Raw genomic sequence first — 18,303 nt, 5'->3', positions numbered from 1 at the left:
CAAATTCTAGCCTCAGCAGCAGAAATGCAAAGTCTGATGGCTTATTCCACAAAGATAGCTTCTTCCACCTTTGTATGCCCTAATTCTTCCCAGCTGTAAGGTACCAGTTAAAACTGAGGTCAATTAAAGCCTCTACTCCATCCTGTCCTGCACTTCAAGGGTCCTGAATTTACATGCTCAACCTTCTCGCCCTACTGCTGCAGGTCACACTGGACCACTGAAGTTTTTCTGATTTTCATGAAATAATTAAATATTAACCATACCAAGCAGAGATTGGAAGACAGATGCAGACCCATAGGTCAGGATACCTCTAGCTTAGTATTACAATATTCAGAGATCACCATTGGAGCCCTGAGATCATTAGCAAGTATTAACTGTAAACTACTAAGGCTAGAATCATGCTCTCATGTTTTATCTGGCTTAGTTAATACTTAATTGCTTAGTACCTAGCACAAGATTGCAAGATTTCTACCAGCACCACAAAATACCAGTTTCACTTCCTATGGGTATCTAGGTATCAAATCTAAAACTCCCATATGCCAGTGAATATGTGAGATGTGTTTCAATCTCCGAGTGAATAAAAGCGCACTGTTTTGTTAGGAAGCACAGATGTACTTACATCATAACAGATAAAGTTCAGCCTTGTCAGGCTGGCTGGACATCTTTACACCCGTATGGTACAAAGTTTCAGTCTCTGAGATATCCATATGTCTCACCACAACATTCCTTGGCAGGTTCTGCTGTTGTAGGCACCCTCTCAATACACAGCAATGTGTATTATGTTCTTGGGCACCTGGCTCTCTGAGTTACAGAGGGATCCTAAGAGTATCTATAGACCTGACTGCCTGGATTCAGAAACTTATCCTTAGGCCACTAAGCTTCTGCTGAAGTGACTCTGTTTTCAAAGCTCTTGGTGTCTATGGCAGAGTCGAAGGAAGGAATTGCACACGATCAGCATCCTTGGAAATGGGACTTCTAATCTCCAGCTTTCAAAGCCTGGGTCTAGGTCACAAATCTGGAGATCAGTGGCATTGAGTGAGGCCTGAAGCTCTCCTTTTAGATGGAAATGGTAATGTTAAAGGAGTTAAATGGTAGGCTAGACCAACAAAACAGACGTGCATGTTACCAGTCCAGCTTTGTACTTACTGGACATGAAAGACTTTTCAGGGCTCTTCCAGCCTGCACTGAGAATGGGATAGCAACTAGATATGTCAAGGATGTGCCTTTCACATGAGATGTTTAGTTGTAGACGAGAAATATTTTCTAAAATAAATATTCGGCTCTCTCACACACATACACATTTTCTATTTTTGGGCTCTGAGTCTACTAACAATGTATGTATGCGTTCTTCACCCACTTTTACATTTTTATTATCTAACTTCGAGTTGTGCTAGGCTGGTGTGGAGAATATGACGGATCTCTGTGTCCAGTAATGCTGTGGGAGAATTATGCCAGGATTTTACAGGTTCAGAACTCATACAAGAGATACTTGAAAGAAAATTATTATTTCTGAAAGAAAATAAGAAACTCATAACCCAGCTCTATCCAGGCTACCGCATGCCTTTGTTAATCCAAGCCATATAAAGTAAAGAAAGCTGAGACCTAATCTCTTCTGGTTTGCAGATTTGTGTCTGGAAAGAGCAATAAGACTGAACCTTGCAAAATTACTTTAAAACCTGTTAATAAGTTGACTACATGCACACTTCCCCATAATGTAACTCCTTCTATATACTATGCTAAGTTGATTTCAAGATAACAAAGTTGGTCCGAAGTGCAGTTGTGTGCAACAGTTTTGTAACAAACTCACTTAACTATAAGGTCCAAAATGCACTGCTGTTGCCTGCTTACAAGATATGCTGGAGTTGCTTTTGACTGACAGATTAACTATTGCCAGAGAGTCAGAAAGGGGTATTCCTGAAACAATATTGTGCTCTTTATCTTATTTTGCCTGGAATCCAAACCGTTTTCTCTTACAGTGATTTTCTACAAGGCCAATGTAGGCAAAAATAGCATTATTTACAATATTCTTACTGAAGCAGAAGACTTACATGTCCTGCCAGTTGCCATCCCATCAGTAAACAGTTCACCACTGATTGTGCGGGCAGTAACCTGATAAAGACGTCCTGGAGTTAGCTTATCAAAGTGAGTCTCGGTGATTGGTGGCTGCACAATTTTGACTCCTTTAACTGATCCAAGATGAGACAGAGTGATATTATAGAAATCGAAGTTTCCCAAAGGTTTTCTCCACTTAACTTTTAAAGCATCTAAGCTGTCATCATTAGTCACTGTCAAATCTAAGACTTCAGCAGGGGCTAAAAAAAAGAAAGTAAGAAAGAGAATAAAATACATCCACCACAAAACATGTAAGACCTGCTGTCTCCAAACTTCCATAGTTGAGTTTTGCTTTTGAACAGTTACATGAGATGGAGTATGAACAATTTTGCCTGAACAGTAAAAGGGCAAAGTCTGGTCACAGGGAAACTGAACCCAGCCCTGTGTAAGACACTGTACTTCTGAGAGAGACATGTCTTATGATGACATGTCTTACTTCATGGAACAGAAAATCTTTTAGCCATGTCTGCACTCACACTAGTCACTTTGACCATAAAACAGATCGTGCACATGCTCCTAACAGATGCCTGCATACATTTCGGTAAACATTACGGCATTACTGCACCTATGTCTGATTTACACCAGTCTAAACGGGATTTGAATAAAACTCCTTTATTCAAACGCTCCACCAAAAGAAAAGCATAGCCACCTCCAGTATCTTAATTACTCAAGCCTGAGGCACAGTAGGTACTGAAATGGAGGACTGTGCTGCAAGCTAGATGGTGTGCGTTTACATTCTAACAATACCTGTGAGGTTTAAAATTATTGCACCCCACAACAGGAAGAAATAAAAAAGTCTGAAGAAATAAAATGAAACAAGAGTAATCCCCAAAACAGCCCAGTTGACAACAGCACTCATCTGTGTGTCTTAGACACGACAATATTGTTTATGTAAATTATGTCAGCATGATGACATTTCTGTAGGAGAAACTGTACCTTGCTCTTCCCAGAAATTAAGGAAAGCAAAGGCTGTTTTTGCCTATGTAAGTGTTTTAACTATTGGACTCTAGTAGGATGTCATCTTATCTTTATCTTAATGACCACAGAACACTGTCCTGAAAAACCTTCCTAAAAAAAATCTAAAACTCTAGTTCTGTGGATCAGTATTTCTTTGTGAAAAGAAAAGAAACAACCTACAAAACCCCAAATCAAACCAAACCACCAAGCAAACAAAACCCCCAAACAACCAAACAACCCAAACCCACCAACATTCAATTTTAAAGTTCTTAAGCTGCTCCACATTTTTTTTCCACTTCCTTTTCAGGAGCGCAGCTATTTTGAAATTCAGAGAAAAAAAGCCACAGAAAATATTTTTTTAAAAAACTCACAAGCTCTATATCTCCCATTCAGGTCAGTATGAATCATGGAGTTAAACTGTCTTTAGTACTTTCACTTCAGTGAAATAACCAGACTACACACTGCCCCAATTCACTGAAGAAGTTGCTACAGGAGTCAGGGCACCAGGGCTCAGATTGTTAACACCTAACTTTACATGTTTAATGGAGCTGCCCCCATTAAGCAGTGCAGCTAAATTAGCTGCAGACACACTATGAGCTAATTTACCTGCTAACTTTGTTGAGTGGTAACTTAAGGAGTTAAATAAGCTTACGGTGTTTCTAACTTGGAACACGAATCACTTTTTATTCTGAAATATGTCCTATAATATTATTAGATTATGGCCTTAGCTTCTTGTTTTGTTGTGACGAATTCTGAAATCATGCCTGTCCTGACTGAAAACTGCTGCTCTCCCATTCCACAGCCTGGGTTATGATAGAGAGGTTATAAAGGTGGCCTGCTGTAAGTCCTGAAAAAGTGTAGGAGGTCAGAGAATCTTTCTGATGAATCTCATGAACTGGGACATGATTATCTAGTAACACCAGCCTGTAACAATCCACATGCCCAGAGCCAGGAGACCATGAAGCATGGATAGTGTCTGTCTTGACACTGACTTGGATATTTTTCACAGGGGATGGCACTGTTGGTATAGAAAAAACACATGCCTAAGTTCTAACCATTATCTCCATGATCTCAGCAATTTTGAATAGATTTACTTTTGAAAGATGTTTGGTTTCTTTAGGGTTAGTGAAAACCCAGTCCCAAATACACAATACCAACATGACTCCACTCCATTCTTAGCAAACAATTCTTTATGTTAGTCAGATATTCCTGTTTTATTTCTATTTATCATCAATAGGTACTTCCAAAAATATATATAAAGATCTTGCCATGTAGAAGAATTATATACATTTGCTAATTTCAACATGCAGAACTGCAGACTACTGTATGTGGTTTTAATTAGATGAATTACAGTAATAAAAGTCCTACCAGTATATCCACTTATGTGAAGTTCTGGGGTAGTCTTATTTCCAGCGACTGCACTGAGGACAATGTTGTATTTATTCCCAGGGATGAGATTAAAAAAAGTATTTTCTGTTTTTGAAATGCTTCCTGGTACGGAGACTTCTTGTATCTTTTTATTATCATCATCAAATAATATTAGGTTATACAAGTCCACCTTTCCCGAGGAAGGATCCCATTGAACTTCCAAGCTGGTGAGTGTAGTCTTTTCCTTATTAATTTCCAAACGAGATGGCGGCAAGGGATCTGTAGTTGGAAAAAAAAAAGAGAAAACTTAAACCATTTCTTGCATTACAATTGTCTGAAATTTTACACAACAGCACAAAAATTCTTCCAAAACTCTCCCTTTATCATCATCGTACTGCCAATACTTTTCAAAATGTGTTTTTCTTTCGATGTATAAACACTGTGTCACTGAAACCTGTCTACAAGAGAGTCCTGCAGAATTCAGAAATGTTACTTTTCTGTATTGGTACACACTCACTGACATGTAGCAAAACACTTCCACTGTGGATGTATATTACAAGCTTGGAAATCTGCTGATAGTAAAACTGTAACAGCTTTAATAAAAACAAGCAAATTACACTCAGTGCCTCAGTATAATGTAGCTTTATAGATACAATGGCAGCAGCAGCTTAAATTTCCTAGCACTCACACTAAACACCGTCACTAAACACTTTATCACTAATGAACATTTATACAATTTTAAGGGCAACAATCCTTTGTTTTTAGTATTAGCTTCAACTACTTCAAACAGATTCTGATGGAATATGTTTCTGCTCTGATTTAGTATTGTTCATATAAATTTAAAAAAAACTCAAACAGTACATTGGATAAACCTTCATGAACTAATATTGGGACTGCTTCTCCGAGAAACTCTCAACATTCATTATGTTGTTTATCAAGGAGCTCTCAAGTAAAATCACCTGTGAAATACAATACACTCTAAAGAGATGGCAAACTGACCAAACAAAAAGAGTCTGGTTGCTTTTATTCTTCAGGTGTATTACATTACTCACAAGACTTCATGCAAACTAAAAAGAAATGTATTACATGTTCATGTACTAAGGTACTGACATTTATGTCTCCCAATAAGGTTAAGCAATTGCCTATTAAAAAGGTATCATAAAACAACCCAAAGCAGCAAAATCAAGCCTTCACAAGTTGGGAAGTTAAAGGATAAGGGTTCCCCATCAATTTAGGAATTAAATTTGCCTTCCACAAGGGTACACTCTGTGCATCAGACAGGGAATGTATGGTGCATCCAGGCTGAGAACTGCAGTCTCTATATGACCAGCACCTTAAACACAGAACCTTAAACACAGAAGAACAAGACCATTTTTCCAATGCAGTCATTGCTGCTTGGTTCCCTGAACAAAGCAGACAAAAGGGGTGAGATCACATAACTAAAAAATACACTGTAAGGGCTAAAATGACAAAGTCGAACCTACACCCACCCTACAAATACAGTGGTAGGAGAGCCTAGGATTCTTTAAGCTGCTTTTTCTTCAAAGCCTGGATGGTGTAGAGGGTGTAATTGCTTCATACAAAGCTGAGAACATGGTGGTGCCAGCTATTGGTGGTGGTATGCTTTATCAATCAAGTATATTAGGAATGTCAAAGAAGCACCTCGTTCTTTGGAGACATTAAAAAACTGACTGGATATAGTCCTGGGCAACTGGATCCAGATGGCCCTGCTTGAGCAGGAGGCTTGGACCAGATGACCTCTAGAGGTCCCCTCCAACCTCAACCTTTCTGTGACTCCAAAAAATACTGTGTCCCTTTGAACCCAGGTCTGTGCTTAAATTAAAATTCTTTCTTTGGACAACAGAGATGTTAGTGCTCTTCAGAAAAAGAGATAAAAATTAAATTAAAAAATCAATCAATAAAATGAACTGTCTTTTCTTGACTGCATTCTTAAAGGCCAAATTAAATCTGCTTAAATCTGAAAAATAAAAAAAAATGAAATTAAAACTCAAGTCAAAGACTAAGCACATAAAACTTCAGGCCAAATAGATAAAACTTCACCCAACTACAGCAATTGAAACAGGAGGTTTTAATGAAAAGTGCCAGGAAATCTTAACAATAGGCTTGACTACCAGCTCCACCTATAATATATACTAAGCCACTAACGACTATTATGTTGGCAAAAGTGAAAAGGGGGGTTATAATCTCATTCCTTGAAGGCAATTGTAATCAAAAAGGTCAAACTTTGGGAGTCAGAAATAAATTCCAGCACTAAATATGATCAGATCCACAGCCAGCTGAAAAGGTTTTTATTTGGCTGACGTTGAGAGAAAGTCATGATAACTGTCAAGAAGTTTACCCTCTTTCTGACAAAGTTAGAATAAGGTTGACTGTTCTTCAGTCCTGCATAAGTAATCAACATTGTAATCTGTATTATTTGCCAAATCTGACAAAAGAAGATATCTACATTTTTAGAAGCACTTATACTGTCCTGGGTAATCTGTCTTCTAAGGTGCATGAGCAAAGAAGAAAGTTGCGTGCCTAGAAGGTGAAGTTCAGAAATTCAGACTTTATCTAATCTATCTGGTCCAGAAAACAAAACACTCAGTGCTTTGTACATCCGCTAGAACAAAGGAACAATGAGACTGGGAAGTGCCTGGACTGAAAGAGCCCTGGATGGAAACAAACACTTAAAAAACCATTTACATTGTTATACAAGTCTCTGCTGGCAATGATACAACACTGATACATCACAGAAATGAAATACTTTCACAAAGATATTTTTATACCATTTGATAATATATGAATTAATGTCCCCTAGTCTACAAAGGCATCTTTCAGAAGACTTAATGGTGTTTGAATTATATTGCAACTCCATTTTCACTTTTTGGGAAGAGGATATGCTTTGTGTGCACAGCTGCTGCAGATCCAATTCACAGACATGATAGATATGGTTATGTCCAACCCCAATGACATGATTCCTAAGTACAGCCTGTAAGCACAGAAACACACCCGCATAACGCAGGAGAAAAAATTACTGGGAGATATGAGCCCAGGACTGAGCAGTGGGGAATTCCTGCCAGTCTCAGCCATCTTCCTACCAAATTATCAATTTCTTTCCTAGTTTTCCCTCTTCATAAAACAGTAACCTACTTCATAAGGACTTTTCTGAAGATTAAGTAAAGAGGGTTGATTGCATCATCTTAAGTACAAATATCCATTTCTTTGGGATGATATGCAACCTCAAAAATCTTTAAAACATGGTTATTTATTTACTTTTTGTACTCTGTCTTTTGAAATTATGATCATAACCATTACATGATTATGGATGATAGAATTATACAGTCCATAGTTAGAGCTATGTCACATATGGTTCCTACAGATGGCTAATAAATCAGATTTGTCCCAAATAATTTGAAATTTACAGGAGTGACCACATGGCCAAGGCATGTCTCTGGCATTTACAGAGTTACATATTACAGTGAAGAAACACTCTACCAGTCTGCACCCTAGAAGGTAGAATTTTTAAGTTCTTTTCATTCAAATATTTAATGGTTTTTCTAACAAAAAGTTATTTACCAGTTAGTTCTCTCAGTACAGAAGGCTCGGATTAGGCAGTGACATAATATATCGCGGCAATATTTTTGTAGAAAACAATTTTGAAATAGCATTTATAAGCCTAGATTAGAAGACATATTTGAAAGCAGGGTAATTGCCAAGTTGTTTTTCACGGCTCTCAAGATGATATTTCAAATCTGAATTTCAATTCAGAAATTTAACTGTAATTTAGGATCTGTTCATATACTACTGTTTTTAACTAGAATTTTAATTAAAGACCTAGTCATTCACCGAAATACACAGTTACACTGGTGCACAGACATTCAGAGAGTTAAGAACTTAAAATTTATTTTATCTGAAATCAGGAAAGACAGAACTCTACCATCTTTTGTCATTGAGCAGCTCTCAGTGACAGAAATAGTTTTACTGAGAATAATAAAGGATATAACATGAAAGGACCAACAGTTGTGTGTGTTATCCCAATTTTACAATGTCAAGCATGCTGACTAGTTGTATGGTGTTATGTGATGCTTCATGTATATATGTATATAAAAAAACCCCGTAACAAATTGTAATTGTAAATATTAACGTGAAACAAATATGCAAACTTGTGCCTACTAACATCTGTAATCTCAGGTTTGCAGTGGAAAATTAGTCTGTAGCTCAGAGTTGATAAATGGCGTTATCAGCTTTTTCTTTCTTGCCTATTCTACTAAAATATCAACTGTCCCCACTGTGTGTGTTTGCATGTCTGTGTATACCTGGCTTATAAAGTGCATATGTGACTGTATTGTGCATCGTTTTGATCTATTTTACTTCTGCTCTACAGGATTAAATACTTGTTGTTTTGACAACCCATAAATCAAAATTTCTTGAGTAAAGAGAGTCCACTTTAGTGGTCTAACGTGGATTGTTGTACCAGTATTCCACACATTATTAGATTTCATGTCTCTGCATCCATAAGAGAAATAGAAGCTGCTTTTCTACTCAACGATTCACAAAGGTGAATCTGGTGTTACTTGAGAGTTTAAGCAATCTTGGTGAGCTGCACCATTATTCTACTGGAATATCAAACTTCCAAACAACACAGATTGTGATTTTAATGTGACGTTACATACTCAGAAGGCCAAATGAAATTAGGAATTTGATCCTCTCCAAGCCTTCACATTACCACTGCAACTACAGTATGCAGTATTCATCGCTTTCACCTTGAGTTCTTAATCGGAAAAGTTTACATGCAAAATTTAACAAAATATTTTGAATGTTATGCACTTAACTACTCAAGCACTTTGTATAAGAAACTTGATGAAAATTGAACTCAGAACTGGCACATGAAAATTTTAACAGGATTGAATCTGAGCAAAAAGCTAGTTTTTGAAGTAGGTATATAAACGAATCTGAAACTTTTTCTGTCTGCATTTATTGTATCAAGATGATACAGATGTTCAAATCTCATTTTGCAAAAGATAAACATATGAGATGGGATTCCTCTCCCTTCAATCAACTAAACTTCAGGTTCCTGGCTCAATCCAGTTTCCTTTGATAGTCAGTGGAAAAAGCTGGGCACCTTCAAAGTACAGCTCAGCCCATCTTCCTTAGTAAAAGAGCTCAGAAACGGAACCTCACTGAGTACCAAGGTCAGACATTATATTTTTAGATGGCCCATGACAGCTCAGTTCTGCTACCATTGAAATCAGTGGAAATTTTGTTTACAATATGGCTGAACATATGGCTTATACTTCCATATTCACAGGACGATTTCCAAAAACACCTGCCTATGGACACTCAGGCTCAGTAGATCATAAACTAAAACTACTGACATCAGAGCTTGAAGAAAACTGGTTTATAATGCTGCCCCTAGTGGAAACTTACAGAGGAATAATCCTCTCTCATTCTTCATCGAAAAGCTTAGTCTGTACAGTACAATACAGGTTGTTGACAGGCATAACAAAACCATTCTTTAGAAAAAAAAATGACAAATTTTGGATTTTGTGCATTTTACAGCATCAAGCAATGCAACTCGTGATTGAATTAAGGGAAGCAAGGAACCACAGAGCAATATGAGTACCGCTTTTTGCAGGAAACCTTCACGGTTCTTCTATTCTTATTTCTTGCTTTTGACTGATCTCTGCTATCCAAAATCCAAACACAAATCTCACTTCAACTATGGTCCACTAATCTGCAGTATTTCAACTTAAATCAGACTTTTCACTTTGATGTCAGCTATGAAATATGACTTTAATCATCAGTTGCTATCAATCACTTTCATCTTACAGCCTTGCAAAATCTATTTAGTGATAAAAAATTAATAAATGGCATGTACAAGCTTCCGTCTAAACGATTATGCATTAATCAAAATACGTTCTAAAGCAGTATGTTTTTCTCTACTTCTGTGCAAGTGTTCAATAACAGAACTTTACTATACAGTGTTCAATAACAGAACTTTCCTATACAGAAATGACGGTGATTTGTATCCATCACTCTGATAACAGTTGATCCAATCTTTCAATTTTCACATTACAAGTCATCAATATTAAAAACAGTTGGCATGATGCACAACACTGATTTAAATCACTGCCTGCAGAGAAACCATTTTTCATTTTTACCAAGTGACGTGACTTGTGCTTAATGTATAGCTATCACACCAGCAGACTTGTCACTAGACTTTTTTTAACTTACCAAAGCAAATTAATGGAGGGTATTTAGTGCATTTGTACAGTTAATGCAGGGAAAAAGCTCTGACAGAAAGTGATATCTGTGAACAGGTAATTATTAAGTATTTGGCTACTGTAATCTTCAATACTAATACTGCAAAGTATCTCTCTGAAAATAACACTTCGGGAGCAAATCAGGGAGGCATTTAATGATGGACCTTCTTTACAGACATCTTTGTTTTGGGTCTTGAACTACCACCATTAAGAGGTTGGACAATATTATATTTCATCATCGTAAAAAAACCCCCCACTGATACAGGTAGAAAGAGTTCAGTTGTGACACTGCAGCTGTTGGCCCTATGCTGTCCATTGCTTCACAGCTGAATTGTTCACATGCACACACAAACACAAATGCAGAAAGGGAGCCTTCCCTGGCAGCACTCTGTCAGACTACTGGCTCATTTTTTACAGCCAGTCATGGATGTGACACTATAAGTGCTCTGCACACAACTGTACATCATAACACCTCACTAGTGATATCCAAGGAAAAAACAGAAGCAAGAAGTTTCAGCCTTTCTGACTTTTAAACTGTGGTTGGACAAAATAAAAGTATGGAAATGGGATGAAACGGTAAGCTATCCTTGAACAGGATTTACCTGCTATGAAATAGATTGTATTTTAAACACATTAAACAACCTGTCACTTGAGTAACTATGAAGACAATGGGGTTGCATGAGCACAAACAATGTTATGGGCTATTACTTAAAGCATTCTTCTGACCAAGTCTCCTCACGGCACCTTCTCCTTTCAAACCTGCTCGGCTAACTGTTGGCAGGTGTTTTCTTCTGGCAGTGGGCTAAGGAGAACTCAAGCGCAGGGCTGCTATGTTCAGCAAACACTGTCCGTTTGCCGTAGCTGTAAATGCATCGCCCTCCTCCTCTGGGAGCAGGGCGAAACAAGGGGACGGGAAGGAAAAGCCCGGCGTCCCTCCCCGTGCACCTGCCGCGCCCGCGCCCGTACCTGTCTGCACGGAGATGTTGAGAGCCTCCCCGCCGGAGAGCGGCTCGATGTGGAGGTGGTACCAGGTCCCGGCCTCCAGGCCCCGCAGGGTGCAGTCGTAGGTCCCGTTGCCCGCGTGGGCGGGCTGGCAGCCGGCCGCCTCCCCGTCCTCGGAGCGCCCGCTCAGGCTGAAGTTGCAGGCGCGGCCCACGGCGCCCCAGCGCAGCCGGACGCTCTGCCCGAAGACGCGCCGCTCCGTCAGGTTGGCGCTGCATCCCGCCTGCCCCAGCGCGGCCTGCGGAGAGCGGGGAGAGCTCTGAGACACCCGCCGGCGCCTCCCGGGCTCAGCCCCCAGCCCCGTCCCCGAGCTGTGCCGGTCCGGCGCGAACGCACCCGTATGTCCCGAGCTGCGACCTGCGACGGGAGACCCTGCACCGCCCCCCTCCTCCCGGCCGCTCACCTTGGTCAGAGCCAGCGCCGTCCACAGGGCGAATCCCGCTCCATAGCTCAGCATCGCCGACAGTTTTTAACCCCGAAAACCCTCGCGGGGAGGGGAAGAGGAGAAGGGACGGAGGGGTGGGGTGGGGGGGTCTGAAGAAGTGAAGTGGCGGCGGCGGGCCCCGGGGGCCCCCGCTCCCCGCCGGGCTCCGAGCCCTGTGCCGGGCCGCCCGCCTGCTGCATGCGCTCGGGGCTGCCCCGGCCGCCGAGCCGCCTCCCTGACACCGGCGTGGGTGGGGGGGCTGCCCGCCCGTGGCTGAGGAGGAGCGGGGAGGCGGGGGAGGCGGCCGCCACTTCCCACGCTGCCATTCTGACCCGGGCTGACTCTGCCGGAGCCCTTCCCGCCGACTTCCGCAATCAAGAGGCGATTTCCTCGCGTCTCGCTGCGGGGGGTGAAGCGCGGCGATCCGGGACCTGCCGCCCACCGGGCAGGCGACCGGCCTCGGGGTGCCGCCCCTCGCTCCTTATGGATCCCACCTTCCTCCCGACTCCTCTCCCACCCCACCTCTCTTCCTTCCTCAACGCTTCCTCTGCATGCCGGCTCTCCCCTGGGTCTTGTCTTCCCAAACGTTCCTGGTGGTGCATGGGGGCCCCTGAGGCGGTGCCGTTGTTGCTGGGGGGCGGCACTCTCACCTCACGCTGGCTGCACCTCACTTGACGCTGCCTTGCCTTGTCTCATGGTTGCATTGCCTCACAACCTCCTCACCTTGCATCTGCCTCGTCTCATGCTTGTCTTGCCTCATGTGCCTCCTCATCACACCTGCCACTCCTCATGGTCACCTCACCTCACACCTGCCTCGCTCCAAGGCCACCTCACGTCGCATGCCTGCTCTCCTCATGCCTGCCACTCTTCACAGCCACCCCACCTCCTAGCCCACCTTCCTCTTGGCCTCAGCCATCACTAACCCATCAATCCAGCTCCTGTATCCCAAACACTGATGTTTTTAGGGGTTAGCCATAGACCACCAAGGCCTCCATCCTCTCCCTGGCCCTATGGCATTGCGACCAGAGGTCTTGTGTCCAGGAGAGTCCCAGCAGAGCCTGACACTGAGCTGATGTCTGCAGCAGAAGAGTAGTCTGTCTGTGAGCAGTCATCTCAGCTTGTTTTGTTCTGCATCAACCTGTGTCCTTGAAACAATTCCTTCCCCCATCCCTCAGATAACTCGCAAGCTAAAATTACACACACCATGGAAAGCAAGAAAGTTTCTCTGTTTTCACATTGCACCGAAAAAGCTGTGCACAACTCCGAGTTGGCTGCTGTAAAAATGGAAACTTGCCATTTCTGCCATGCATGCCCATTTCCTCCTTGTTTAGGTTTCAGCCTCTTAAAAATCATGTATATGTGTATGTGGGGTGACGGAAAAGAAATGTAGCCAGAAGTGTTTTGCACCTTCAGATATTCAAATAGCAGCCATGGAGTGAATTTAGGATTGCATAAAGGGGAAAGAATTTGACATTTACTTTCTTCAGTGGGAATGGCACAATTCTGCGTCTTTCTGTACTGCATGCTGCATGTGGGATTTTAACTTTTAAAAGCAGTACCTCAAGCAAATTGAACACTGTATCACTTTTGCCCCATTTTAGGGAGAAAAAGGTTCTGGGTTTACAGATGCTAGTCTGCCATTTAGGGGAGCTGCTGCTCTAGGATTTTTCTGGGCAATCAGCCTGTCAAACAAGATACAAATGTCTGAAAAACCTTAGCTCTCATTCTTCTGTTCTGAAACCAAAGGTCTGAGCATTCAAAGGTGTTACCCACACCTACAGAAAACTTCATTTGTCCCAGTGGAACTCTATGCCTGGTCCTAAGTACACTGTACTGAAAGTGCTGGGCTCTATTCTGCAAAGCTTAGGATGATTAATAACTTTATGAACATCACCTGAAGTGACAATATAAATATGTATTGATTATTATGCCATTCTCAAGTCCATCGCAGAACATGATCTCCCTCAGAAGAGATGTTTCACATACTTCAGACAGGAGGAGGGACCAACCCCCAAAGAGCTAGCACAGGGGTAAACATACCATTGATGGGAAACACAAGGTGTGTTTCTTAGACCTAAACTGGGATTCAAATGATATAGATGTCTGGTAATCATTCAAGGTGAGAGAGTTTTACAGTGTGATTCCATCTTTAGATGATCATGGTGTTTGGACCTAATGGCATAAACCACACTAGTATTTTTCCAGCACTAGAGAAGCAGAGATCTGAAGGCTTATTGGGATGTTTGGGTTACTTCAAACTCCTCTCTGTAAATTATAACATTGCGAGTAATTTGCGTTTTCTTCAAAAGCAGAGCTCACATCATTATAAGGAATTTTGAAAACATCCATAATCTGAATTTGCAGGGAAGATATAATTCAGATATTTAGGTGTAAGTTATTTAAGCCGATGTAATATGTGAAAGGGAAAAAACATAATCAACAGTGCAAACATAAAATTCAGGGAAAAAAGTGGAACCTACCACAAATAAAATTTAAAGAGTTTTGGAAAAAATATTTGTTTGTCTCTTCCAGATAATGTAAGATAATATGTGGAGAAAAATGATGCTATTGCTTCTCACAAGTGCTCGTAATTTAGAAGTTCCTACTTTATTATTCTTGCTATCATAGAATCTTTATCTTTTTGTATTAATAGGGAAGAACTGGTTTATTACTGGTTTTGAGACTTCCTTCTGTATGTTATCCAGCAAAAGCTGCTGCAAGGGTAAGGTCTGACACAGATGCCTATGCCAGCACTGAAGTAAAACAGGAGGGGTCCATCATTCACTGGTGGCAATATATTTATATAGAATAGCCAACATAATGCAAGTAATTATTTCCAGACTGGTATTGCATAAATGGGCTTTTAGTAGATCAGCAGTCACACAGCCTTTAACACTTACTGATCTGTGTGGCAAGCCAAGAAATTAATTAAAAAAGAAAAAAGAACTGTAAGTGAGTTTTGGGAGTTGCCGGACGTGTCTCTAATAGCAGGCTCCAAAGTCCCTTTCAGACACTTTCCCAAGGTTTCCTGAGTTGTTTTTTTTTTTAACACTAGCCTCTCTGTCTCTCTAATCAAGAGGAAATGGGCTTTGCATAGCTTTTGTCATGGATTCAAAGTGCAAGCTGCAGTTTTACTTGAAATCCAAGGCAGCTCTAAATCAAACATTTTGTTCAATTGAAATGTCACTATTGTCCCCCCAAAACGGGTATGCGCACAGCCAAATAATATCAAGGCTTTACTTTTACAAACAAGAGGACCCAGCTTGGGTAAATGCAGTTCATAGAAGGTATTGTCTTCCTCACAACAATACTCAGCACTCAGTCTACGTGTTTTTGAAGTATCGTGTTAAATCCAGTTAATCCTCTAAACGTTCCTGCTAGTTTGACAAAAAATATTTTTGATTCCATTCTAAAGACTGGGAAACAGAGATGGAGGCCATAGATTTTAAGTCTGTGTGTTGCTATATCTAGATCGGTATATCTGATTGGTATATCTAGATTCAAATGTCCAGAGCCAGCTAGAGGCTCCAAGGGAAAGCTATTATTCTTTTTTTCATTGATATGTGTATCATCAGATTTATAGTTTGAAAGTTTTGACCTAAGCAATTGCTCAGTGCAAATGATGTCATCAGGAGGTGAAGTGGGGTAGGAACACAGGAGGCAGTAGTTTCTGCAGTTCAAATGGTGCCATTCCTCTAGCTCTGATTGTATTTTTAGTAGGAGTGCTGGAGGCAGTCTGGCTAATATCAGATTTTATAGGACATTTCCATTTGGAAGTAACCAATATTTGGTGCAGGAGGTATGCTATGTGGACAGAAGGCATGAGGAAATAAGCTCAGCCTGCCTCTGGAATAATCATATTTTACAAGGACTGCCTACATCAGCTGTGAAATGGGGTGCAGTGCTTCCATCATCAGCTCAGCCCCTTCCCACCATCAGCACTAGAACAGCAGTGTCTCTGTAAACCATTGAGTTTACAGACCCTGACACTCTCCACAGCCTTCCCAAATACAAAACACATTTCTTAGTCTTATCCACAGCAACACATAGTAGTAACTGAAACATGTTTGCCTGACCCAATACACTGAGAGTATTGTGGTCTCCTGGAAGACAAGCCTCAGGGAATTTAGGGATTTTCAGTTCTAAACTATGTGATGATAGTGATACAGTGACCCATAATGTCCTGCATGCTTTAGCTCTAACTGCCCATGCACATTTTGCCAGTGGTGATTCCAGGTTTGCTCTCAGATTACCGAACTAAGTCTTGCAGAAAAAGAAGACTGGAAATTGATTTGGAGGTATTGAATGCCTGTCATTTCTCCTCCTATAGCTGGGGCTGGCAGCCCCATTCCCCTGCTCTGCCAGGGTGGTTTGTGGTTCAGCAGAGCAGAGATCAAGAAGCACCTGTGTGTCTCCACTCTGCCTGTCGGTCAGTAGATAAGGTGGCCATGGCCAAGGCCAGGATTCCTTTTAAGGCAAGTTAAAGTATACAGATTTCTCTTGCTTTGATCTGTAAACAATGTCTGTAATTTTAGGACTCGATTATCCATAAATAAAGTCATTGCATACTGTAATTCTTAGTGTGTTATTAGAGCTAGACCCTCAAGTCACGCAACAAACCAGTGGCAGAGCCTGGGTCACTGAGAGCAGATACCCAGGCTCCTATGGCTTCTGCCACATCTGTGAGTTTTCCAATGCTCCACACATTTCCTGATAAAATCCCTTGAGTTTAGAGATTTTCCCAATACATTGTGCATACCAGGATTGGGCTGTAACAGAAGAGACAGAATTTTTCTGCAGCTATGCTTCTAGCAAAGGGCACTGTCAGCATGAACATCAAAACAAAGCATCCCACTAAAAAAAGAACAAAGCTTAGTCCTGTAGCTGGTTTTTTTTTTTCGGTTTTGTTTGTTTGTTTGTTTTTGTTTTGGTGGGGTTTTTTTGTTGTTGGGGTTTTTTGTGGTTGTTGTTGTTGTTTGTTTGTTTTTTAAGCCCACAAAACATCCACCTGTAATAGCTATCAGGGTGCACAGAGTGGAGGAGGCTTAATAAAAGTCAGTAATTCTTCTGTCTTACCTCTTCTGTAGTGCTGTAGTATTGAAGAGTGGTTGTTGGAATCCAGGCATTCTCTGTTACTGCAGATTTCAAGTCAAAGTAGAGCTTTTCAATGGGATTTTTACTGAATTGTTCAGTCACATTTCTGATGAACATCTCTGTGCTACTCTTCAGCATATTTTCAGGCCTAGAAGTAACAGCATTTGAAGAGGGGGATGTGGTTCTACTACTCCATACAGAAGTGTCTGCATCTTGGAGATCTAAGACAAACAAGGAAAAGTAATTAAAATCAGCTCGACATTTTTATAAACAATTCAGTAGATTCAATAAATGTGGCTGATACAACTTCTAAGTAGTTTAAGTGCACCTGTCATTTCTATAGGGTGTTTTGTTTGTTTTCAGTGCAAACATGTATTTTTGCATCAATACCAAAGTCTGTGCCAAACAGAAAGAAAATAATTTCCCTGAACATTCATACCATTCATTTTAAGGGTAGTCCATCAGTGATTCTGAAGTGAAGAAAGGTTGTACTTTTTCATTAACAGCACAATTTTTTTCACTTACAGCTTTTTCACTTGCTTGGACCTATTAAATGGCACACAGGATCAGCTTTATGTTGTCAACCCCCTCCCCTGCTTTCTAAGTGCACAGGCCAGATTCTCATCTGCCTTTTGTTGGTGTAAGTTTAAAACATGGCTTTGGTCAGGATAATCTTTCAAGATGATTTGTTTGAGATAATTTTTTTTTGTTTGTTTGAGATATTTGCCCAAGATAAGTTCCTTGTGCCCACATTCCTTTTGCTTTTGAAAATCAGGCCTATGCAGAGACCATGCTACTCCCTGACTGCTGCCTTTCCAAGGCTCAGATAACAATCTATCACTTAACTGAAGTATCTGTAAGTATGATGGTGGATTTGCTTTTTTAGTCACGTACCCTTCAGAGAAAGCCAAAGCTGCAATTAAAGCTCAGGAAAGATTTTACTACACATTTTTCCTCCACATTTTCATGGCTCTTCCTCCCCATTGGTATGTACTTAATATCCTTTCTTTGTGGCTGTGAGGGCAGGGTTCAAGCTGTGGTGGCCTCTACATCTGGTAGCATCACATTTCAACTAAGCTA

General features: G+C 40.9%; 1 protein-coding gene across 2 annotated transcripts in view; it reads right to left on the bottom strand.

Moving 5' to 3' along the window:
• PTPRB (protein tyrosine phosphatase, receptor type B) overlaps positions 1 to 18,303 on the bottom strand; it is a 64,196-nt gene that overhangs the window by 36,807 nt on the left and 9,086 nt on the right. For both annotated transcript variants that reach the window (XM_017832809.1, XM_017832810.1), the window contains exons 3-6: positions 17,206 to 17,444; positions 11,670 to 11,943; positions 4,438 to 4,716; positions 2,049 to 2,312 (exon numbers count right to left, since the gene is read on the bottom strand). In XM_017832809.1, the coding sequence (XP_017688298.1) occupies positions 2,049 to 2,312; positions 4,438 to 4,716; positions 11,670 to 11,943; positions 17,206 to 17,444 (1,056 nt within the window). The remainder of the gene's footprint in view (positions 1 to 2,048; positions 2,313 to 4,437; positions 4,717 to 11,669; positions 11,944 to 17,205; positions 17,445 to 18,303) is intronic.

The sequence above is a fragment of the Lepidothrix coronata genome, unplaced genomic scaffold (assembly GCF_001604755.1).
Source record: "Lepidothrix coronata isolate B3197 unplaced genomic scaffold, Lepidothrix_coronata-1.0 Scaffold206, whole genome shotgun sequence".
Lineage (NCBI taxonomy): Eukaryota > Metazoa > Chordata > Aves > Passeriformes > Pipridae > Lepidothrix > Lepidothrix coronata.
The sequence above is the reverse complement of the archived record's forward strand: the minus strand, read 5'-3'. Positions and strand labels throughout refer to the sequence as shown.